Below are 25,500 nucleotides of genomic sequence, written 5' to 3'. Positions count from 1 at the left end.
CACCAAGTTGTAAGTTTAGAGCAGATTGATTTCTATTTCCTTTTTTTCTTTTTCTTTTTTTCTTTTCTTTTTTTTTTTTCCTTCCCCGGATGAAACTGAAGTTTCAGAGGACAACTGCTCATTATGAGTAATTGACACTTACGGGATTATGCAAACCAGTGAGCAAAACAACATGGTGCAAAAAACATATCAGCATTACTGTTTGGTTTGGTCTACTGGAATATTGTCTGTCCATATGGATTTTTAGCACAGTTCGTTGACAGAACTTAATGGATAATATTACAGAAAGTTTTGTCAGAATTATGCACAATAGGTATGCGTCATAATATAGTATCCTGCAATATATATTATCCCAATCTTTACATTATTGTACTATTAAAAAGATCCTCCCAGCTGTCTTATGTTACAATTATAACCATATTTTTCTATATAGATAAAATTCTTCTAATATATTTTCGTTTCCTTAAAACTTGCTGAAGACCTGTGTAAATAGCATGTTTAGATTATTCCAAGCAAAGCTTATATATGATTTATTTCATTATGTATGAGGGTAGTCCTTAGCTATAGATCATTTTCCTCAAATTAGAATTTTGTTTACCTTATCCTCCTATCATTCTAATAAAAAACAACAAAAAATAATAAACTGGGTAGTACAAAATTTATCAATCAGAAATGAAGTAGTCCTTAAACGCCTTAAAGTTGGAACAGTTCTTAAAATAAGATAAAAATTTTACTTTTTTTTTTAATAGTGCCAAAAATTTCTAAGAGAAAATAATTTTTATTGAAAAAAATTATTTCTATAGTATCCAAACGTAATGTGACTGCTCGAATATTGAACATTATTTTTTCCTAAAAGGGGACTTAGTAGCAATTGGGCGCTTTTTACGGTCTTCGGCAACGATCTGCAAAACAGGTTGTTTCTCATTTTCATCTTTTGTGAGTTGGTTATTTCTATTATATTCCTGTATTAGTTTGACATCTCTTATTGTAACATCGTTTACAATAAACATCTTATCAACTTTTTAAATTTCACTTTTGTATCAAGACCATTCTTCATGCTGAAGAGTCTTTGTCGAGGAAATCGTTTCTGATGGAAAAATCTCGTTACGAAAGTATTTGAATTAAGAAAACATTTGAATAATAGGTTTAATGAAAACCTGTTATTTTTAAAGGAGGAAAAATCATTTTGGTGCAGAATTGCACTCTGTAACTGATTTTGTTTTCGTCTTCTTCGTCACTTTTGTGTGCTTCTAGCATAGCTTGAGCCAAGTCCCCTATGGTTGGGACTTTGCCATCAAATAAGGATAGAGTCACAGTTCGAAAGCTAAGTAGCAGAGATAGCTTGAAATTTTTTTAACAGTAATCTTACTGATTTCTGTATCAATATACAGGGTGTTTATAAAGTCCCGGACCCATTTTGATGTTTAATAACTCATAAAATAATAAAGATATAAACACACTTATGACATTTATTGATGGAATAACTCATATATTTTCCTTTTCAGGTTTGAATATTTTTACTTTTGTAAATATCGTCTGCGCGTGTGGTTAATTTCAGATAATTTCATTTTCCTGTCTAAATAGCTGTACTTTTCTAAATATTGTCTGCTGATTAATTGCATTTTTCTCTCTTTTGTTTTTGTCAACTATTGCAATGTTATGTTTACTTTTGATGTGTTTGTTCTATGTAGTACTTTTGTATGTGATGTTTTATTCGAGCGGATATTAAGGAGAATGCATACACCACAAGAGAAAGCACAGATTTTATGGTGGTTCATAGAAATGAAATCGATATTGCAAGCACAGAGAAATTTCAGAAGAATTTACCAAAAAGATCCTCCATCCAAAAACAGCATCTTGCGGTGGAAAAAGAATTTTCTAGAAATTGGAAGTATCGAAGATAAGAAACGTTCCAGACGTCCTTGTACAAGTGATTTTGATGTTGAGCGTGTCAGAGAGACATTTTTACACAATCCTAGAATATCTGTGAGATCAGCGGCAACAGAATTGGATATGCCAATTTCGACGGTGTACAAGGTTATTAAGAAAAAATTAAGACTGCATGCATACAAAGTTCAAATTGTTCAAATTTTGGAACCGAACGATAGACCTAGGAGGATGGCCTTTGCAACAGATATGCTAAGGAGGATAGAAGATGCTGCTGATTTTCTGAAGAGCATAATGTTCTCCGATGAAGCATCATTTCATGTTTCTGGCATTGTTAATCGCCATAAAGTGCGCAAATGGCTCTGTGGATGCCGACATGCTTGTCGCTACCTGGCGTGAAATTGACTATCGACTTGATATTCTCCGTACGACGAAGGGGGCACACGTGGAAGTTCATTGACAAGGGTCATGAAACTTTTTGAGTCTATTTAACCATTTATGTTTTTAATTTAAATCTATCTTTATTATTTTATGAGTTATTAAACATCAAAAGGGGTCCGGGACTTTATAAACACCCTGTATAATGAAATTCGTAAAAGGAAGGACGATCGCCAACAATATAAACTACTAAAAATAAAATAACAATAAATAATTTTCTAAGAAATGACTTTTGGGTAAAAATTCTAAAATTTCACGATAAATGGGTAGTCACCACGCAGTTGTCCGATTGAGTTAAAATTTTGCATGTATCTTTTTTTATTGTTGATTGAAATAAATTGAAAGAAGGGGGGGGGGCGGAGCTAAACTCTTTAAAAAAATTGAAAAATAAGGACCGACTTTGAGTATGAGGGAAATCAAGTGATGACTCCGAATACAGAGCAGATACAATTCTTAATCATTTACTTTGTTCATTATGTTATTTAATATTGCTTCTACATTCATTACTTCGTTTAGACACAGTTTATAAACTAAAAATGTAAAGTAATAATGATGAATTTTAATAAGTTTACACGCTTGTTTTTGAACTTTTGACTCGAATAGATAAGAAAACCTTCAGAATTTTTCTTATTACTCTTGAGAACATTACTTAAAGAAGTGTACTAAATACGAATATATGATTCTCCACTTCATAATAATAATAATAATAATATAGTTTTAATAAAGTTATCTGATGCTGGCACTCATTTTATTTTAATCGGATCAATAGCAGAAGGATGTGGAATAAAGGGATATATCAAGGCCGGATCATAAAATTGGTAAAATATATAGCTGCTTAGGGACCTTTTCAATTATTAAGAACACGAGATCTCGATTTTTTTTTCCTCCGAAATGTTTACGGCTATCTAATTTTGCATATCTTTTTTTATGTATAAGAATCAGGTATTTGAACATAGTCAAATTAAAATCAGGTATCGTTTAAATTTCAGATCATTATTCTTACATTCTTACATGCATTGAACATTATTCTTCTTGCAAGTTGATTTTTTAACTTTTTCAAAATCACAATCAGTTAATGCGATTCATTTTTTTTTAGTTAGCTCACTAACACAAAGGGTTTTTCAAATTTTGTATCTGAATATTTAAAACGCATCAAAAAGCGTTGTACTTTATTTGTCATTTTGCTTAAAATTATTTTTAAATTTTATTTTTTATGCACGTGATTTTGAAACAAACTGTTATGAAAGTTCAACTAAAATTAAGGGCTTTATTATTTCAGTTTGTTGCAATGTATGTTGCTTAAAAATTGCATCGATAGAGGTTAAATTAAAATCGATAATATATATTTGATTTTAGAAGTTAGGAAAAGAAAAATTTGGTACAAATATTAGTACATCTCATTTTTTGTTATGAAACAGAGCGAGAGTGGGGAGTAATATGCCTTCCTCCGTAATTTCCTTGAATTATCTCGATATATTATAAATTATTATTTTTTTAATAAAATCTTTTTTGAATGAATATTTCCCGAATGTCTAATTTCTTATCATATAACTAATAACGCTTATTATTTTGAAATAAACTGCTAGGGAATCTATCAAAGAAAGTCAGACAGTACCTGTACTCAAATAACATACTCATGTAGGTGTTATTTTATGAGCTGTTTTTCTATGATGGTAATAAAAATAGACTCATCTACTGCGTCTTAATATTAAAATTATGCACTTGAGATTACGCAAATATTTTTTTTTTCCAATCAAGCCTTCAGATCCTGTTTTCGGTTTTCATGTGCTCACATGAAACACTTTTCTCAGGACAAGGTTGTTACATGCTTGCTTGCATCACCTCGAGATTATCCTTCGCCAGCCTTGACTTTTTCTTTCTCATCTTTCTTTGCTGATGAAAAGCGAGGTCCTTGAGCTGTATTTCTCCCATAAATAATGAATTAAGGTCATTTCCGCCAACGGATTGAACTGTCTCGCTTTCTACTGACGATTAATCGTCAGAAGCGGACTTTTAACGCTCTTCAAATGGTGGCACTGAAATTAAAAGTGAAAAATTCTTGCACAAATAGCGTCAATCATTGAGGTTTCACTCCATAGAATGTTGATAGAGATGAATAAATTATAAAGAAAAAATTTTGAACCTTGGAATTTTTAAAAAAATTATCTTGTTTGTTTAAGAAAATACTGATTAGTTTTCTAGACTTGCCGATTAACACGTCGAACTCCATATGAAATTGCTATCAGTTTTCGATATCTTACATTAATTTTTATCATAAATATTTTGTATTAATTTGTTAAATTCTTATCTCGATAAGTGTGTTCGTAATCTTGTCGATATAAAATGTCAAGAACCACCCTCCTATTTGATGAAAAAATGAATGAAAGTATGCATTTTCAAAGGCAGTTATATTGAAAATGAAATTTATAGCTATCTTCGGTTGCGAAACACATGTACTTTAAATATTCACAATATCTGAAATGCATGTGTATTAGATTTCTTTCCTTTAAAAATGGCGATATCAAATCTTAGGAAAATGGATATATTCTATATTTACTTACAAAATAGGAGAGAAACTCAGTTTGAGTGCAGTATGTCGCACAGAAAAAGTAGTACCCTCTCAAAGTAACAAGCAAAAAATGCAAGCCAGATTAATCTCTTTCCTGTGGAAGTCAACACTCAACTCACTTTTGTTTTGCAATATACTTTAATCCTCCCCTACCATCGCCAAACATTATAATATGTGTTCTGCATATGTCAATTATTCATAATATTTGAAAATAAATGAATTTAGTTTTTAAGAGGCTTGCTTTTTTAGAGGCTAAGGATCATAAGGGGAAAACCCATATACAAGGTATTCTATTAATGGACTGAGAAACTCAGAGGATTATAAGTAGACATCAAAAAGAATAAAAACTGCAATGGAACATGATGCCGCAAACCAATCATAGAGGGTGAAAATCGCAAAAAACATACGCACGTTTTGAATCCCGCTGAAACTACAAAAACTACTGGTGGTTATAATTAAACTTCCCCTATAAACAGCATGCTACAACGCAACGGGTGAACGGATTGCAACAAATTTCGGCTTATAGATTATATAAAATGCACTCACAGAATTTCGAAAAAAAAGAAAAAGTTTTAATTCCAAAATGTCCACCAGATGGCGCTTTTTCTGGAAAAAAACATTACATTTAACACAATAAACGACCAAAACGGAATACAGAAACAATATTTACATTTATTGACTAGTTTCTGATCACCTTGTCATCGAACCACATTAAGTAAAGGTAAGGAAAAAATAACAGTACTCTCTTGAGGGGAGGAAAACAGTTCAGTTTGGCGAAATAAGAACAGATTAGGATGAAATTGCATAAGAGGAGCAGTTGTTAACCGTTCCAGGATGATGTAGGGAAAGGTGCTCCATGTGACTACCTTCATTCATCAACAAAATTTCAAGTTGATGGACAATGTGTTCAACAGCAGATCGTAAGTGATCATTGTGATGCTTCGCACATGAAACGTTATGGAGTCTTTAAGACATTTAACGCTGCAACAAGATACCGTCATCATTACAGCCGGAAACATCGACATAAAACATGACAACGACTACAAACGTTTCTTACCTTAACCTGCTTTGCATAAAACTTCCTCTTCTTCGCAAACATGCAAATCTCGACATTTTTTTTCTTCTTTTCTTTCTAGAACAGACAACTTTTTCCGGTTTCGCATTTTATACCTCATAATTATTGTTCTGCATTGTTAATATTGCTTCTGTATTACGTTTTGGCCGTTTATTGTGTTAAATTTAATGTTTTTTGGAAAAGGCGTCCTCTGGTGAACATTTTGGAACTAATTTTTTTTTTCGAAATTCCGTGAGCGCATATCGTGTATAGTCTATACACCAAATTTCGTTGCAATCCGTTCACCCGTTTGCGTTGTAGGATGCTGTTTATAGGGGAAGTTTGATTATAACCAGCCTGTATAAATATAGTTTCAAAAAGATTTATTTTATTAATAGCTGATCCGGCAAACGTTGTTCTAACATATAGATTATTTCTAGTGAATATTTTTGTTGTTAATTAAAAAATAACGAATGTATTGTAACTGTGTGGGGATGGGATCTATGACAGAAAGAGGAATGGAGCGCTGTAGACGATGATCGCCGATAAAAAAAAAACACCAACCATTCATTTTTTTTCTCAATATATTAACGTAACGAACATATACATTGTTTGATCCCTTAAAAGTTAAACGTAAAGTGAAAAAAATAATAATTTTTTTATCCTAAAATATAAAAATGAAATAAAGAAAATCAATATTCATTTCGAAGAGCAATTGAGTGTACGATATTGTTTGTCAGTCCGTCTTTAGCTAACACAAATAAGCTTGATGGTTTGCCCACGCGCGAACATGCCACGTATAATTTGTCCGTGTGAAAAACATGGTGTGCCGAATCGGAGCCGCAAACAGACATCGTTTGACCTTGTGGCTTATTGATTGTCATTGCGAATGCCAATCTAATAGGAAATTGAACGCGTTTGAATTCAATTGGCATGTTTGTGAGAATCATTGGAATTAGTGGCAGCAAAACATTTTCGGCTCGGAATTTGCCATTTAAAATGCTGGCTTCGATGACGTTTTTCATCAATTTTTAATGACCAATCGCGTGCCATTGCACAGCCGTGATGGGTTCAAATTCTGAAGTAAAATAACCGGAGATCCAACTTTCAGTCATAGAAGGTGTGGTGACATGCCTGGCAAATCCAGTGAGTTCAAAAACTCTGTTGGATAATTTACAGCTTCGTTAGCATCGCAAACTGTATGATACCAAGTCACCCGGCAACTACTGCTGTATCTTGAAGTATAAATCGTCGACTTCCACGTTTTTTGGAATTATCCAAAAATGGCTCTTTCTGCCAGCCACGCAAGATTTATGTACTGTGTGCGTACATCGGGAAATATGTGGTCAATGAGAGCATTTTGCGAATCAACGATTGTGCAGAAATGAGTGGACAGTTTTAGGCATCATCCAGTATTTTCATAGACAGCAAATTTCCCATCGCCGATATCTAACAATTGGTCCGAGAATGTGTCGGCAAATGGATCTTGTAGAATTTGGACGCGCACATTTATTTTTAGCTGGATTTTTCCATCATTATGCCACAGTGGCGATGATTTCAAGCAAGCGTTGATCTCATCAGTATACATTGAACGTGGTATGACGGGATAGTGACACCCGAATTACCTAGCATTATGAAATATATTTTACGACCTATTCTCATACCTACCAAATACGCATAAAAAATTTCATAAAAATTGATCGAGCCGTTTTGGAGAAGTACGAACACAAACACCGTGACACGAGATTTTTATACATTAGATTATTATTTGATCATTAGAAGAATTGGTGGAAGTGGCGGCCGCTGATGTCTTTTCACAGTTTCTAACAATGTAAAAATAATTTCTGAACGAGCTGAAAATACTAGGATGTTTTTAATATTTTCGCAGCGACGACAATCCGCTCTATAACATCTTCCATAGTGTGCATAGACGTTGAATAAACAAGTGTTTAAGACGATCCCGAAGTCACACGGTGAGCTTGGTGGCGAAGCAATGGAATTCTCGCCTTCAGTACCACCTCCTGGATATGTAACATCGAGGTGATAATGTGCCTCTCAAGAAAAATGTGCAGGCCAGCATCAAGCATGAACCACGTCTCTTGCAGCACTACTACTGGCATACTTTGCAACATTTCCTGGAGAACGTGTTGCAGAAAAACATGGTGCGTTGCTCCATTCAGGTATTTTGATAGCAAGCATGCCCCCTTGTGAAAATCATGAGGTTTTGTACCTACGACATTAAACTGCTTTTGAGTTTTCCACAGTATATTGGCACGGAGATTATTCATCAAATGAGTTCATTAAATGTGTTGATAATGCCTTCTATACTAAGATCTTACAAGCGTTTTTTGCGATATTCATTCTCTCAACATGATTTGTGGCATCATGGTTTTTGTCATTTTGTTCTCCTTGATATCTACTAACAACTTTCTGTGTTTTTTGGTCATTAATAGAAAGTTCTGTATAAGAAACACATTTACAAGAAATTTCACATTCTTTTTACTGATTATATAAGGCTTATTTTACTGATCATTATAGCTTGTTTTTTCCTAAATTATGAAATCCCATATAAACCGAATTTTCAAATCAAAGCATTAATAAGTATGCCAAACTGTCTTGTAATAACATTGCATAAAGTTAGCTTAAGCTTGTGTCTCCATTTTTTAACCAGCATTAGTGACCACTTTATATTTTCCCTGCTTTACGAGTAGAAAAGATTTAGAGTCTTTCGCGGGTATTCATATTTTGAAAATGGAGAAGCAGATAATTCATATAAAAAGTTGTGTAAAGATGGCAAAAACTTCTGCTGGAACGTTTTAGTGTATCAATAAGCTTATTGAACGAATGAGTTACGAATAGTATCATTATTTCAATTTTGATAGAGTACCCATTCCAAACGATCCGAAAATTGGACACTCTTGTGGTGGTGTGTGTGGGGGGGATTTCACAATGAGGAAGTGCGTACTTTGATTCGTTTAAATAATCATGAGATAGACAAACATTATTTGGAGTTCATTTCACACAATTTTAACTGATAATATGCAGGCGCATTGCATCGCTGCAAGATCTTAGATTTGTCTTTTAGCTAAAGAGTGGAACACGGATCTTATCAAGCTAATCAGGAGTTATTGGATTACTAAAAAAGGGTTGAAATTTTTTTTAAAACATGTCATAATTCTCCAGATTTGGCTGAACTTTTTTTTTTGTTTTGTTTCCAAAATTTAAATTTACTTTAAAAGTTTGGGATTAAGAGCAACAAAAGAGGAAGAAGAAAATTTGTCGTAAGAATTACGAATGGTTTCAGAAATGTATTCCTTGTAGCCAGCCATCCAGCAATGAAGCAGTGTATAAACAAGGGACGATATCTTAAAACTTTTGAAGAGTCTTTTTTGACAATATATGAATTTACAAAATTGTGGATCTATATATGTGATTCTTAAATCTAAAAAGTAAGAAAGTCTATATTAATCTTTCAAGATATTAGCTGCTCATTTTTACGAAAAGGACAATAGTATTAAATGGCCGAAGATCTTGGAATAGTCGACACCTGTCCAGTGTTCGAATTTGCTAAGAAATAGCAAATTCGAACACTGGATTTGCTATTCCAAGATTCATAATTCATTCATAGATTTTTATTTATAAATTAAATAATAATATTAAAAGGTTGTTCATACTACATTTAGTTTTTGAAAAGTTCTCTAGTCCAATTTTATGGAGAATATGATCTCTCTAATATTTAACCAACTAGCTTGCGGTAAAAGGTGGTTTCTACTTTTATTGATCAAATTTATTGTGTTATTAATTTTTTGTGATCCAGGAAAAAAAATTCTGACAATAATTGATAGATGTGGGCAATAATAGAAGTTCAAAGCATGGCAGAAATAATAATAGATAACCGTTGACTTCTGAAGTATCGTTTTTGCTTTTTGTTTCATATGTTTTTCTAGAATGTATTATATATAAAATGAGCAAATGTCTCGGATAATTCGGAATCGTCTGAAATTTGACTCTTTGTCCTGGAATTTATCTTCTTCTTTAGAACGTTCAGGCTTCAAGTTTGCACAATTTGATTACTTCATCTCTCTGATTCCTACGAACTTTAAAACCCTGGAACTTCAGAACACTGAAATGCCTGAGTTTATCTTTCAAGAAGGAATTCTCCCCTTTTCATACATGCATTAATGACTCATATTCTTAAGGGGTTGGTGTTAAAAAGAGGAATTGGCTTTGCTATTGATATTTTTACAAGGAAATGGGTTCGATCTAGAGTCGAACCTCAAGCTCCTTTGTGGAAGCCACTCTAACAAACAAAATATGCACCGAGGGTATTCTTTTAATGATACATAACGAAAGGGGAAAAGTTCTTTTAGGATAAATGGGCGTTAGCCTTATTTTACTTGAATTGGCATTTCTGACATTTTAGAAGTAAAAGAGTTAAACTATAGAATTTAATATGCTACTATGCAGCATAAGCGAACAGTCTTTGTCGACCTGAGTTATATTTAAGATAATATTTCTTAATATTTTCTTTCAGCTTTTATCCTTGATGATGGCTTCTCTAATGCTGTGCGCCGTCACCTTTCGTCCACTTATTGTGCAACACCAAAGAATCTCGGAACAAGCGGAACACTCGTCAGAAGAAAGTCTGCCCAAAGTAAGTAGCAGGATAATAAAAAAGAAACTTTTTACATAATAATAATATTGATGTGGCCGTTTTTGGATATTCCCTATATTACAATAAAAGTCGAAGAAATTCAAACGGCTTCTTGTTAGAAAATTATAGATCTACTTACTATCAAATGTCTTAAATATCCATTAGTGCAATCTGAAGCAAAGTTTCTGTCAGTTTTATCTCTAATGGCCATATTGTAACAATAAAAATACTCCGCCATCACATATGCACGCATTAGTAGGAAGAGGGAGATCTAATAATTGACCATTAATTTATCATAAGCAAAAGGAATATTCGGTAGGGGGGTAACTATAAAATTTCGATGAAATGTTTCAAATTAATATATTTTCTGAATCATTTTCACCAAGAGAAGAAGTTGACAAAAACACTGGCTATATATAATTTCATGAGCTTAAAACTAAAACAAACGAGTAACTGCCTCTCTGGTCAAGGTCCGAATAAAGTTATTTTAAGAAGCTCTAACTGAGAGCACTGTACTATTGGATTCCCAGTCTTCATTCGAAAACTTTGATTCAGCTAAGCTTGAAACTGGAAACATTCAAACTTTATCAATTTCACTCACCATCAGTTACCCCGGATACAACTCAAAAAATTGAAATGAAAAGCTTCTGGAATAATGGTGCATTTCATGTGGCATATACAGAAACGATGTAGGGTTGATAACCCCCTACCGATGACGGGACGTGTTTCTTATAGGAGAGGTCGTAGTACGATCGGTGATGGATTTTGGGATTTAGGATTTAACCATAGTTCCCGCCAGTACTACCATGGTTTTACGGTCATCCAGATTTTTCCGAATGCCTTCATGACGGGGTGGATTAGCCTTTTGTGATTTTGTAGCTTAGTAGCTTAGCCATTGTAAGCGGCGTCCATAATTCTATTGTTATTAAAAGAGTAGTCTTTTTTCTCTAATTCAACATGTTTAAACATACATATTTTTTAAAGTACTATCTGAATATTTTTTTAATGTACGATGTTTTTAACATCAACCACCATTTCCCCGAGTCACTGGAATTGCCAAAAGGTCATGTAATCGCTCTCAGTAAGTTTAATGTTAAAACAGACAAAAAAAATACTATTAAATGATTTTTCCTATCACAATGCAGATTTATAATCTTAGTCAGACCTTAGGAGAGGAGATAGGAAGAATTATTTTATGCTTTTTATTGAATTTTAAAAACGCGATGTATTAAAAAGAATGAAATATGTTTTGCTTTTTAATCTCGTATGTCTTAAATTTAGCCATCGATTTTAAAGTACTTTCTCAGTAAACTGCACCGATGTCAAAATTTGTACCGAACAAACATAAAACACAGTTAATAATGTACTGTCATCCAATTCTGGGTTACGTTTAAAGTTTTTAGTCTCTTGCTCATCGGGAAGTTAGTTCAAAAATCGATTGCAAAATTTGTACCAGAGAGATAAATAAGAAAAGAATTAATAAAAACATGTTAAAAATGACAGAAAAGCGTATTAATATTTTGTTTTCAAAGAACCCTCTTAAGCTGATGTCCATTTTAGCGATGTTCTCCTTGTCACCTTCGAAGCGCTATTAGCTATTGCGCCTAAGAAAGTTGGAATTTCTGCTTTCTGTGGTGTGCTTCGAACCAAACATTCTGATCTCTTTTTCTCATGAGCTGATGCCTTGTTTGCAGCTCATTTCCAAATTTGGAAATGAATAATACAGTGTGATTTCAGGCTTTTGCGATATATTTGACATTCGTTTTTGATTGTCACTTTTTTTTTGTGCTCGAACATGCGAGAGTCGTTACAAAAATAAAGTTCTTACAGTGTAGGGTCAACGTTAATGTTGATTTCGTAATATTTTATTTGAAGTGTTATCTCCGGTTAATTGACAGCAGCACACACAGGGTAAATGTTTAAGATATATTGTTGTTTGCTAAAGAAAAAAATGTAGTACCTTCAGTGCGAAATATGAATGTTGGATTTTTCTATAGAAATGTATCAATGATTCATTTGTTTTTCAGGACAGCTGTCTGGATCTCACCATTTGGAGAAACCGGAAGTACCTTCTGTGGGTGTTCGCCATTCCCACCGCCTTATTCGGATATTTTGTGCCTTACGTACACTTGGTGAGTTTCCTTGCACAAACAAACTTTGAATAAACTGAATCGGTTTATATGACTCAGAATTTGTATTTAAAAGGAAATAAATTCTTGAATTTTACTCTGATAATAAACAGATTCCCTGTGCAATAAAAAGATTTTGCGATTGCATTCTTTATTTGCTCAATATAAAGCTATATTCGGCATTTGATGTGTTTAAGAGTCTTGCACAATGACACTATTTAAGAAAAAGAAATCTATGAAAATTATTTTAAAGTATTTTAAGCTGGTCATATTAATATTTATTGATTTTACTACCAAGACAATTCTCAGCATCAACTAAACTTTTTTCTACAGGTTCAACATGTGAAAGACATCCTTCCTAGTGCCAATGGGGAAATCCTCGTCACATGCATCGGCTTAACATCGGGAGTCGGCAGGATCATTTTCGGAAAACTAGCAGATTTTCCATTCATTAATAGAATCATGTTACAACAGGTCAGTTTTTATTGCTTTGTAAGTTTTGTTCTTCGTTGTGTGTCCGTATAGCAAAGCACTTTGTGGTAATACCAAATCGATGTTAAAAAAATGTAAATCAAATCAATGGGTCATTTGTTAAATATGTAGCGTTTTTCAATTAATCGCTTGTACTTGCAATTGGGTATTGATAAATGAAGTATTAATTATTTATGAACTCGAGATTATCTACATATTGGAATATGTTTGAAAAACTTATCCATATTAAAAAATCACCGCGGGCCCAATTTTACTTTGTTTCCGTTTAGGACCTCTTTATATCGAACTTGGGAAAATTCCATGAAAATTCGATATATGGAAACTTTGATAAACAGAAATAATTTTTAATGCACATTTTTATTATTTTCTTAATTAAAAACAGGTATACGTACATAATCGATTAGAATTAAAGTAGATCTAAAGAAAATATCTGAAAAATTTATTATTAGAACTTAAAAAAATAAGTAGTAATTTGTTACCAGTGTTCAAAAGAAAATGGATTTTCGTTCTAGGGAAACGAAACTAAATTATTCTTTATTTTTTAATAATATTAGTCCCTAATATCATTTTGAATACAATCCTTTGCAATGCCATTTCAAAATGTTCCGAAGGATAAAAATTTATTCAGGGATATTAAGAATGCATCTGAAACCTTATAGGATATTTTGGTATTCTTCCATTATTATGTAATCTGGATAGTTCTTCAGATTAATTCATCTTTGTTGTTATCATCATCTTTGGGTCCATTTTAATCAAAGCAATCGTCCATTACGACTTAATCGTTGGGATAATCAACTAAATTAAACTCTTTTTAAAACGTGACGGAAATTTTTACCATAATTGGCACTGTATTAACCATTTCGTGAAATATATGCAAATTTTACACAATATATAGAAACGATTATTTTTTATAGTCATAAAGATTATTTTATAGTTAGAAATCAGTCTTTTTAAAAAAATAAAAGTGCAAGATTTATGAAAAAAAGTTTCATTTATAGAAATTTTCGATAAATGGAGATTTGACTATATACACCTGAATATTGTTTAACACACTTATTTTAAAGAAGTAAAATCTTCCAGCGTTATCTAAAAATTACTTCATATGAGTAAATTAGTGAATCTAAAACTTCGCAATTTGTTGAATATTTTATTAAAACTTTATTCAATTTTTTTTCTAATTGCTGTCACTGTACGCTATATTCTAGAGATTTACTGGGGATTTTTGTGTATACTTGAATATTCTTTTTTAGTACTCACTGATTAGATCATCATTTCTAAACTACATGATTGTAATCATTCTTTTGATATCTGCAAAGTGAGTAAGAAGTCTTTAGAGAAAATGAACTTACACAAACGAGACATTTTTAAATAGAAATGATGACTGCAAGCACATTGGATAACCGCTAGAGGGGAAAAGATCATTAGAATTGGATGCCGCAGATTTAATTACAAATGCAGTTATATTTTCAAATTATATTGTGATATAATTTGTTTATAAAAAAATCCAAGAATAACATGGCGCAAAATGCATTGTTGCAAGTTTCATAACACCTATTATATTCATGAAATGCTCCTGGAATTGTATCATGAAATATTTTCGCCGTAACATATGGTTTAGTTTAGTTATATTAACGTCCCGTTTGAAGCAATACTAGGGCTATTTTGGGACGGACCTCGTAATTTTGAACCGCGGTCAGATGACAAGGACGACACCCGAGTTGGTACCCCTCTCTCCACACCACAACAGCGGGAGGACGTTTGGTCAGACAGGATTTAATGTGCAACAGACCCCCTTACACGACGGTTCTTCGGTGGAATCGGGGCTCGAACCTGAAACCCTCCGGTTCCGAAGCCGAGACCTTACCACCAGGCCACCGCGGCCTTCCCGTAACATATGGTTTTCAATATAAAAAAATACTATATATATATATATATATATATATATATATATATATATATATATATATATATATATATATTACGCACACCAGGATAAGCAGTAAAACCCCCGCAGTGCGGTTGCCAAGATTTCTATTTAAGCCACCTTATTGATGGAGACCTTGAAATAATAGATGAATACCTTATTTAGAAAGCAGCTTATTGCAGATGCTGCATCGATCTGTAAGTGGCTTGATGTATTTGAGTGCAATTGAGGGCGTATATGTAAACGTTGCAAACGTTCCTACTAATCATTCTATATGGATAGTGCATACTATCTGGCTTCTTATTCTTCCGGTTATTGCATCGCCGAAGTCACTTCTCTAGCGGCCACAGGTTATATTTGCAGCTGCAAATTTCTGTGCAGAACCGACTGCCTGGTCTATGCTAGAGTTTTCCTTGCATGTTTATCGGAAACTAAATGGAGCTGTTCTCTTTAACCCTCAGTATTACTTTTTCATAGGTTGCATTCTTATCCATTGGCATTCTGACGATGGTTCTGGTGGTCGCTCGCCACTTTGTCCTGCTGGTCATCGTATGCCTGTTCCTGGGATTGTTCGATGGATGCTTCATCTCACTGCTGGGCCCGATTGCCTTCGATGTCGTGGGACAGAAAGGTGCTTCCCAAGCCATTGGATTCCTTCTAGGATTCTGTTCCATTCCTCTCACTGTGGGACCACCTGTTGCAGGTTCGATTTTTTCCCCAACATTTTTATTTACTGTAGAGTTAATTTCGAACTTGGCAAAATTAGAGCATATCTCTGATGGGACTCTATTTTAGTTAGATAACTGCCTTTTCTAAATTGCGATCTGCAAAACCGTTTTATAGATATCCTTTTAAATAACCTGTAGGATTTTTTTTTCTTTTTTCATTTAGACAACTTCTTGTCTATCTTATGGGATTCCAATTATTTTGTCAAAATTTTACAGTGGAATGTAATAGAGCACAGCTAAATGATGAAAAAGAATCCATATTTTTCAGAAAAAGAATCACAATCATCTTGCCCATCTGATCAAAAATAAGGCGATTCATTGTCCAACATAATACTTTTAAACAACCTTGAAAATCAGGCGATGAATCCTGTTTTTTACTCTTAAATAAATAATTCGTTTAAATTTTAAGGATTAATTTGATTTTTTTAAACTGATTTCCGACACTTATCCTTCTGAATTTTCACTATGTATAATATAGAATATCTCCATACTGTTTCTGAAAACCTAGTATCATATCTTAATTATTATGCTTGTTATTAAATTCCGTGTGTGGGCTCATCTGCCATTGGTAAAGGAACCAAACTTACCGGATAATCGTGGGAGAGTTCCAATTTTTGACATTCTGTTTCGATTCGACTCTCAACTCGGTAAGAGGCTTATAAAATTTGGTTTTCTTTATATTTCATGCCTTAAAATAGGACAACTCAATTGAAATTTAATCTAGTATACAATTAATTACTGAGACAAAAAAGAATTGTTTGGTGCCTGAGATTTCTGAATCAATTTTGACTATAATTGATGCACTGGTTTCAAATGTAAAATCACTTTTCTCTCTGTAAACTCTATTTTTTAAAAATTCAGAATTGTTAAATTATGAAATAATTAAAATTTTGAAAAATTATTCCTCGAACAAAGGATTTTTACTGAAAAAAAGAAAGGAAGAAAGAATCTATTCTTACATATGATGAATAAAAGGGCATGATAGAATAGTTTTGGTCTTAGTGAAGAAGAAATTACATTAACAACAGTCATATGTGATCATAAATATAGTTAACTTTTTCCTCGTTCAGCAGAAGAAATACTTGAAACATCTTTTTTTTAATGCCTGCATAATATCAGTCCTTATACTTGTGTTCCTGGGAAAAAAAATTGCCTTTCATGAATCCTTAGTAGGATAAGACAGAATCAACTTGCTTTCAATGCATCTAGAATTAATAAAACAGTTCATAAAAACTGCTTATCAATATACATAGGATAAAAAATAGTTTTTATTAAGTAAAGAAGAACGTAAAGTTGAAATTTTTAGTGTCTTCAAATCAGACAGCTGATAAACAGTCCTGATTTCGTGAATTTCTGAATGAGACAAAGCGGAAAGCATTAATCCGATTTGTCTTTATTGTCAAGAACTTTCTGGACAATAACCATAAATCTGAAAACTATGTTGATCTAGTTAACAGTATGTTAATTGCCTTAGAGTCCTCGGTTGTAATAGGTAGAATTGGTTTGTTTTTTTTGGCACGCGGCCCACTTTGCAACAAGCTGTGTCGTTCACAAACTGCAGCATTTTCAGAGAACAGCCATTTAACTTTTTCCACGAAATTCTTAGTGATTTTAATGAATAACAATTTCAATACGACATAAAAACAATGGCAATGGAACAAAAACAATGGGAAACTGCCGTCAGTGCAGATTAAATACTCGTATGGCAGCGTATTACTGTTGGAAGCTGCAAAAAGATAAACAAATTTTATTCGCGAATATTATACAAAAGAAGCTTTTGGAGTGCAACAAATTAGCTTTTTCTTTTGTTTTTGTTCGATTCGTCTCACTTTAATTAGTTGTTGAAGATTTATAGGAAATTTTTTTGCTTTTCTGGTTAATTAATTTCTTTAAAAATTTAACATCTCTGTAATAAGCCAAATTTAATTTAAAAAACAAATGAGGAAAGGACCTATGTCATATTTGTTTACAGAAAATAACATACACATAATGTTAATTTTTTGAAAACATCTCCGATTAAGAAAAATATGCTTTGTCTTGTACTATCTAAAGAATCTACAAATAATAAAATATATTTAACTCAAAATTCTCTCATTATTTATCACTTTGACAATTCTTTTTTAGGCCTTTTGTATGATCACATGAAGAACTATAATGTAGCATTTCTCCTTGCTGGTGTTCCGCCTATCGTAGGTTCCTTGTTGCTGTGTCTCATTCACAGAATACGCCAAGTGAGTATAATTAACATTGTATGGAGAAGATACTGTATAAATTTACACATTTGAAGAACATTCCATAAGTAATGATGATACATATTGTATTCTGCATATCATAGCTGCAACTATTTTTATATCTCCGTTACCGAGAAATCAAAAGAAATGGCTAATTAATATTTTAACATGACTTCTGCTTCCATTTGCTGTTAATGTAGCGCAAATGTTCAATGTAATTCCAAATTTTACATGATAATGTTTTAAGATTGATATGATACTAATATATATGATCATGATAATGTTTAATGTTCTATAAAATGTGAGAAACAAAAATCATAATAGGCAGAGTGCAATACTGTAAAGAAGAATAAAATGTAGTCCTAGAATACTAAATTTAATTACTTCTCAGATAGCATGTGCTCCAACCAAAGATTAAAAAAAAATTTTTTTAGTTTTAATTAATTAAAATTTCACTGTTTTACATATTTTCGCATAAAAGCAATTTACGCCAATTCATATGCCGGAATAGCCTGGTTGGTAGGGCGTTGGATTGTGAGTTCGAACCTTGCCGGTTGAAGACTTTCCGTATACATGGTGGCTGGTGCGCGCATAAATCTGTCGTAGCCACAAAGTCTTCCAAGTTGAGACAATACCACTGAGTGGGGGTACTGGATCAGAGGTGATCGTTCTCTGATTCAGGTCTAAAATACGATCTGTGAATGAAAATTTATGAATGAAGTATGTCCCTTGAAACGGGCCGTGACGTATGTAAGACATACTCTTGGCCCTAGATGGCGCTACTGAAACTAGAGACGCTAAAACTCGACTTAAAATCGCAATCCTTCGTCAGTGGGCTTGTCTATGACAAGTGCCATAAGCAGCAGCAACAACAACAACAACTCAAAATATTTTCTTAAAAATTAAGTTTTTAGTGATATCAATTTTACTTCTGTGCAATTTTTCTTTAATTTTAATAATTTTTAAAAAAAATTAATTTGTAGTAATGTTTTTTTATTTTTAAAATGAAATTCAGACCAGTTTAATTGTTTCATCAAAGTTTCATTCACATGAAGTTGTCCATGATAAAGTTATGAAAAGTTTTTGAACATTATTTTCAGAATAGAATTTTTAATTCCTAAGCTTTAATTAATTAATCAATTATTGTTATTTATTTATTTTTTATTTTGTAAATTGGGCTGAAAGTGGATATATTTATAAAGCAACTTATGATGGAATCTAGTCAGATGAACGAATAAAGCTTAGACGGTGTTTTGGACTAGAAGTTCAAATTTCTGCTAGTATTTTTAAAACTACCTAGTCGTCATTTGTTAACAAAAAGCTCTAAAATGTTCTCCTTTTTTTTTCCCTCACCTATGCTAATTTGTCTCTTTTGTGCAGGCACCAGAAGAGTCATTAGATGAAGAAAAAGCCAAAGATGAACATAAAAAATCAGTTCCTGATCTCATTCAATCAAATGGTTTGTGCTATATTATTATATGAATTATACTTTATTCTCAAACATATTCAGGGGTGTTTGTGCTCCGGGGAAACCCCGGAATTCCGGGGATTTTGAACTTCGATACCCGGAAATTCCGGGGATCGTCGTTCAAAAGGAAGTAGGAATAATAATGAATTATTTATTTTGATCTGGGTAATTTTGTTTGCTTTGAAAGCAGAAAACGCAAGGTCAGTGTGTGTGGTGAAAACTTTTCCTTTCTTTCTCCAAAGGCAGTGATAATGCGTGAAAAGGGGGAAAAAACTTCTTTTTTGTTCTTTCCTTATTGCGAGTTATGACTCATTCCCCCGGTTCTCGGACATTCTCTTCTCGATTCTTTCGGCGCGGCAGAAAAAAAAGGGAGAGACTTCGTTCGACCAGATGTGCGATCACGTGACCTGGGTTCAAAGGTCTTAATTTTGCAAAAAAAGTAATTCATTGAACTTTTATAATTAGGTCATTCAATACTTCATAATCGTAATTTTTCATTCCCCCCCCCCTCTTCTCGAAACTCCAAAATGTCGGTAGTAAGTCCGTAAAAGTTTCCGGGGATTTTTTGGGGTCCCACAAACACCCCTGCATATTTCAAATTATTGATAATATTTTGATGGAAAAGTCTTTATATGAAATCAGCTTCCTTTTACATGCACGTTGACGACAGAAAATCGTGCTGAGTGCCACATTAAGTAATCTTCATCACTTGCATCAGATATAAAAGTGCGATGAATTTGTGATGTGAAATAAACATTCGAGCTTGAATTTACTACACATTGGTGATCAAAATATAGATAATATTATTATAAAATTATCACTCATTTAAAAATTTTCTAGGTTTGCAACTATTCTTTTGACACTATAAAACACTGTTAACAGAAACTACAAAAGTTTATTTCATTTTAAGGTACTTGACCGTTAGTTTGAAAGCATCCAAATGTGTCTTATGCTTGGTGTCATGCGAACGTCAAAGTATTTTTGACTCGCAAATATTTTCAGCAAAAAAAAAAGGGTGGGGCTGGGGCACTTTTTTGTGATTAGTGACAGTTTTTCAAGCTTTTAAACATCGTTATTCCAGATCATTTCCATAATTATCTTTGATTAGCAAGGTTGCTCGCTGCAAGGTTGTAAAGTTTTCTGTTTAAAATGTGTAACCGCGAAGAATATTATACCAAATATAATTAACAGGACCGGGAAACTATAAAAAATTAGACCGATATTTTTTTCAACTGTACATTTACTAGCTCAACAACTAATTATATATATATATATATATATATATATATATATATATATATATATATATATAATATAAAAATACTTGATTATATTTAAAAAAAATTATATGTTATGTTATTTGAGCTAATAAATGTACCGTTGAAAAAAATTTCGAAGTCTAATTTTTTATAGTTTCCCGATCCTGTTAATTATATTTGGTATAATATTCTTCGCGGTTTCACATTTTGAACAGAATACTGTACAACCTTGCAGCGATTAAAATGAAACTTTGTATTGCATTATTTGATACTAATCAATTATGGAAATGATCTGAAATAACGATGTTTAAATAGAAAATATTCAAAAGGTACCCATAAATTTCGTTAATACTGATATGTATGTACACTATATCGGAAAATCCATAATGATGAAATTACCTTATTCAACTTTAATCAATTTATACCTACCGTTTTCATTTTATCTTAAATTTATAAATATTAGAGAGTGAATTCGTTAGTTTCACCATTGACCGTTTATAAATATAAAATTTTATATCATCGATAATGAAAAAGATGAAGCTGACACAATTGTTTTATTATTATTTTTTTTCTTTTTTGCAACTGCTGTCTTTTTATAATTAACTTTCTCCATTTATTTCCCGCAAATTGCGTCGTATCGAATCTGAATAAAAGAATTAAACATTAAAATGAAATATTAATTCTTTTAAATATGGGTATTAGCATCAGTCATTCATTCAAGCATTTATTTCCGCAAAATGTAAATAAAATCTCCGTAATCAGTAAAATTTAAGCCGACAGTACAAAGAAGCAAGTGACCACTCTGGTGGAAAAATCGTATATGTCTTAGAATGAAATAACTTTCCTTATTTATTTCAGTTTCATTATATATAGGGTATCATATACAGGACTTTTAAAAAAATCTATCATATATCTCTATTAATAATTCGGATGAATTTGTGGATGAAAGGAATAAGAATGTGAAAGATCATACAACATATACATCATACAGACATATTGTTTGATGACGGATTCTAAAACCCTCCGCGCTTTTGCGCATGCGTTAGGATGGGTTTAATTCGTCAAAATAGGGGTGAGAGGAAAGATGAAAGGAGATGTTTACACTTAACAATAAAATAAAATCGGATTACTCACAAACTGAATTAAAATAATACGGTCAGAAACGACACGATATTCATATACACTTGGAAAAAAAAAAGTATCTAAGGTGAATATCAAGGTCAAAAAATGATGAATTCCGGAAATGTGCTCATCCTTCCATGTCTCTCCCCTTAATAAGATAGAATCGTCGAAAAGTGGTCGTCTCAGAATACTGAAACAAACAGTAAAATTTATTTTTAAAATGATACATAATTTATTATCGTTGAATGGACCCTCCTTCAAATTTCTTCGTTTAGTTATGAGATGAAATAGACAAAAAATTTGCCATTAATTACGGTGTCTTGTCACAGCTATTCAATTGTGTAAAAAAAAAAGTTTTCGAAATCTATTATGCATGATTATATTTTTCAGGTAACATGTTAGCTGAAATAGACTTTCTGTTTACAGATATTGTGATAAAAACCCAAGAAAAAATGGCCCTGAAAAGTAGCACTACTGATGAAATCAAAGACAGAGAGCATTCCGATGAGACAACTCATTTGAATCCTGCTCCACAAAATGCTATTTGACTGGAAAAATAGATGACAAATTATTTTTCTCTTCATCATAGCCGTGGTAACAGAGAAGTCACAGAAGCTGTGGACATCTGTTGCCCAAAATTGTGTTCGTTTACTGTACCATGACAACCGAATTGTTATTGTATTTGTTTAACTTAAATATTGCTCGTCCATCTGGCGTTCGGCTTCCTGTTGTTAAGGAAACGGATGCAATCTATTATCTTTTAAAGGCCATTTAGCTATATATAATTGTCAATTGTTTCCTTATTATTATATGTGGTGTTGAAAATTCAACAGTTTGCTATTAAAAATTTAAAATTAGCTACTGATTCTTAATTATAGTAAATTTTAAATAAGGTTCGATTTCGCTTAGCTTGTGGATTTATTTATGAAATATAAAGGGTTCTTGATATTTCTGTAATTTGAAACTCGTTTTAAGAAAAGAAATTTATTTATCAAATAGATATTTTATACAAATATGATGTTGTACTGTTTAATATGTACTTTTATTTATCCTTTTAAATACTTGAAGAGTTCAGTTAAAAAAAGAAAAAATATGAACAATATATTCGAAACTTTACCATTCTTATGTAAACCATTCACAGACAATAATAATGGAAGTACGTTGTACTACAAAAGCAAGAATGTGCTCGTTTTCTTAATAGTACATGCTTAACTGATATGATGACCATATTAACTATTGCTAAATTTATTAAGTTTCAGATAATTGTTAGACTGCCATGTTAATAGCAATAAAATAAAGTTCTCTATTTTAAAAAGGTATAAATATAATTTTTACTCTTTTGAAAAATTTTTAATTTGTGTGTTAATATTTTCAATACTGCCAGTTTTTCCAAGCAAAAATTCTTTTGTTTAAACTCACTTTTTGAAGGATTGTAAAATTGTTTACAGAAATTATGATTATGATTATGCATTTACAATGTAGCATTATAACATTTCTAGAATGTTTAGTATTATTTCTGGTAATTCAGAGATTTCTAGTTAAAGCAGGATGAAATGTCATTTACTAAAATTCTCTGACATATGAAAGGCTATATTTATATTTAAAAAAGGAACAACTGCTATGAAAGATTGATAGTTTTGCATTGCAAAGATGCAACTGGACAAAGCAATTATATATTTGTAATTCATATTTTTAATTAAATATGACTATTTTTTCACACAGTATGTAAATATAATATTTATTTTCTTGTCAGTGCTCTTACTTTTGTTTAATTATATTTTTAATATTTTATCTTTTTAAAAATTTAGTTTTCCAAACATGAATCAGCCCACACTAAAACTTAAAGCATATACTACCACACTGAAATGAATTCTGCAATACAAAAAAAAAAGTAGGTCAAATTTCAATCAAGTAATACAGAAAAACTTCACTCTGTAGTTAAATAAATTACATGAATTCTATAGTTGGAAACAAATTTGTCATTGTCTGTTTAATGATGCCATGATTGAAATATAGAAAATTAAAAGAATTAGTTCTTTTAGCTAAAACATTCTTGCCATTATAGTCCGATCTACAATAATAACTGATGCGCACATGATGAGACAGACAAGGTCCAAATGATATAAAATAATTATTTAAAAGAAGCGAAACATTTATAACCATAATTATTTAGAAGAACAGATAAAAGAAAATTTATCATAGCAATCCATTAATTTTAAAAAATAGATTCAGATATGTACAACTCATTTAAAAAATCATCTTGTGTTTCTCCTTTTCAAACATGCAAGCAATATTATTTATGAGTCGATAAATTACATATTATTGATTTCTTCTTTAATTATTCATCTAAAGCAATTTCTTTATTTGTGCAAACTTCTAATGGAAAACTTATATTTGGTTATCTTCGTAGAAATAAAATCAAAATTTGTATCATTAAAATATTTATTTCACATATAATATTTCTTTGTGAAAGGTTAAAATAAATTTATTTTAACCTAATTAGATAATCTATGCAATTGTATATATTGCAAAATACATTTTTTTCTTTCAAAATTATGTCAATGAGTGACTGATGCAGATAATCATTGAAGATTTGATCACTGAATTTCAGCAGGTGTAGCACAGAAAACCCAATATATTTTGTAAGTAAACTGTATGGATGCAAACTTTGATCTATTAAAAATGTTTTTATATTTATTTCAATAAATATGCTATTTTTATGTTTCTGTACTTTATATTCATTACAACACAAGCACGCAGATGGAAATCCATGGTTGAACAAGCATAGATGGCTATTCCTTCAAATTTTGTTGAAATCCATATGAATTACTTTTGTATTATAATTTGGTTTCATCTTTTTATAAATTAACATAAAACAAACACATAAAACCACAACTTGAAGATTTCTTTTGCTCAAAATATTAGAATTTTCCTCAGTATTTTAATTGATATAATCTTATTTGTTCAGTTCTAATAATCTGAAATTAATATTACATATTAAAAGAACATCAGAAGTGTTATAACAGAAATATAGTCAAGTTTGAATGATGGAACTAACCAGTTTTCACATGAAAGATATTCTGAAATTATGCCTACTGATGTGTAAATACATGAATCTATATTTTCAAAAGTGGAATATTGAAAAACATTCATATTAAGAAATACATTGGAATGCTTGGTTAAAAAAATGTATTATATAAAATATTCTTTTCCTATCACTTTGGAAAACTTAAAGGAAAAGATAATTCCGAGATATTTTTTTTATCAATGTCATTGCAGAACATTTGATTATACAGCATAAAGCAAATTTTTGTCCTATTACAATATGCAACATCCTCATGTAGGAATCTATGAATAAGTAAAGTTAACTGGGAAAGAAATTGATATTTCATAAGCAATGATATTACTCGAAACTTTTGGCATTTAATAGTATGCTGTTCATCAAAATGGAACATTATTTCCTGCTTTAGGAGACAGAAAAATATCCTTTATTAAGATCAAGAAACTGCAAATTTATCCAATAAACACTAAGGCTCATTTTAATA

At 31.7% G+C, this 25,500-nt stretch overlaps 1 protein-coding gene across 2 annotated transcripts in view; it reads left to right on the top strand.

Moving 5' to 3' along the window:
• Window positions 1-24,679, top strand: part of LOC129968648 (monocarboxylate transporter 10-like) — a 61,243-nt gene extending 36,564 nt beyond the window's left edge. The window contains exons 3-9 of one of the 2 annotated variants that reach the window (XM_056082747.1): window positions 10,483-10,602; window positions 12,630-12,734; window positions 13,065-13,205; window positions 15,625-15,850; window positions 18,000-18,106; window positions 19,487-19,565; window positions 22,346-24,679. In XM_056082747.1, coding sequence (XP_055938722.1) covers window positions 10,483-10,602; window positions 12,630-12,734; window positions 13,065-13,205; window positions 15,625-15,850; window positions 18,000-18,106; window positions 19,487-19,565; window positions 22,346-22,503 — 936 coding nt within the window. In that variant the 3' untranslated portion in view covers window positions 22,504-24,679. The remainder of the gene's footprint in view (window positions 1-10,482; window positions 10,603-12,629; window positions 12,735-13,064; window positions 13,206-15,624; window positions 15,851-17,999; window positions 18,107-19,486; window positions 19,566-22,345) is intronic. The other variant, XM_056082749.1, reaches the window with a different exon arrangement.
• Window positions 24,680-25,500: the final 821 nt, after the last annotated feature.

Source organism: Argiope bruennichi, chromosome 5 (assembly GCF_947563725.1).
Source record: "Argiope bruennichi chromosome 5, qqArgBrue1.1, whole genome shotgun sequence".
Taxonomy (NCBI): domain Eukaryota; kingdom Metazoa; phylum Arthropoda; class Arachnida; order Araneae; family Araneidae; genus Argiope; species Argiope bruennichi.
This window is presented reverse-complemented; position numbering and strand designations above follow the sequence as displayed.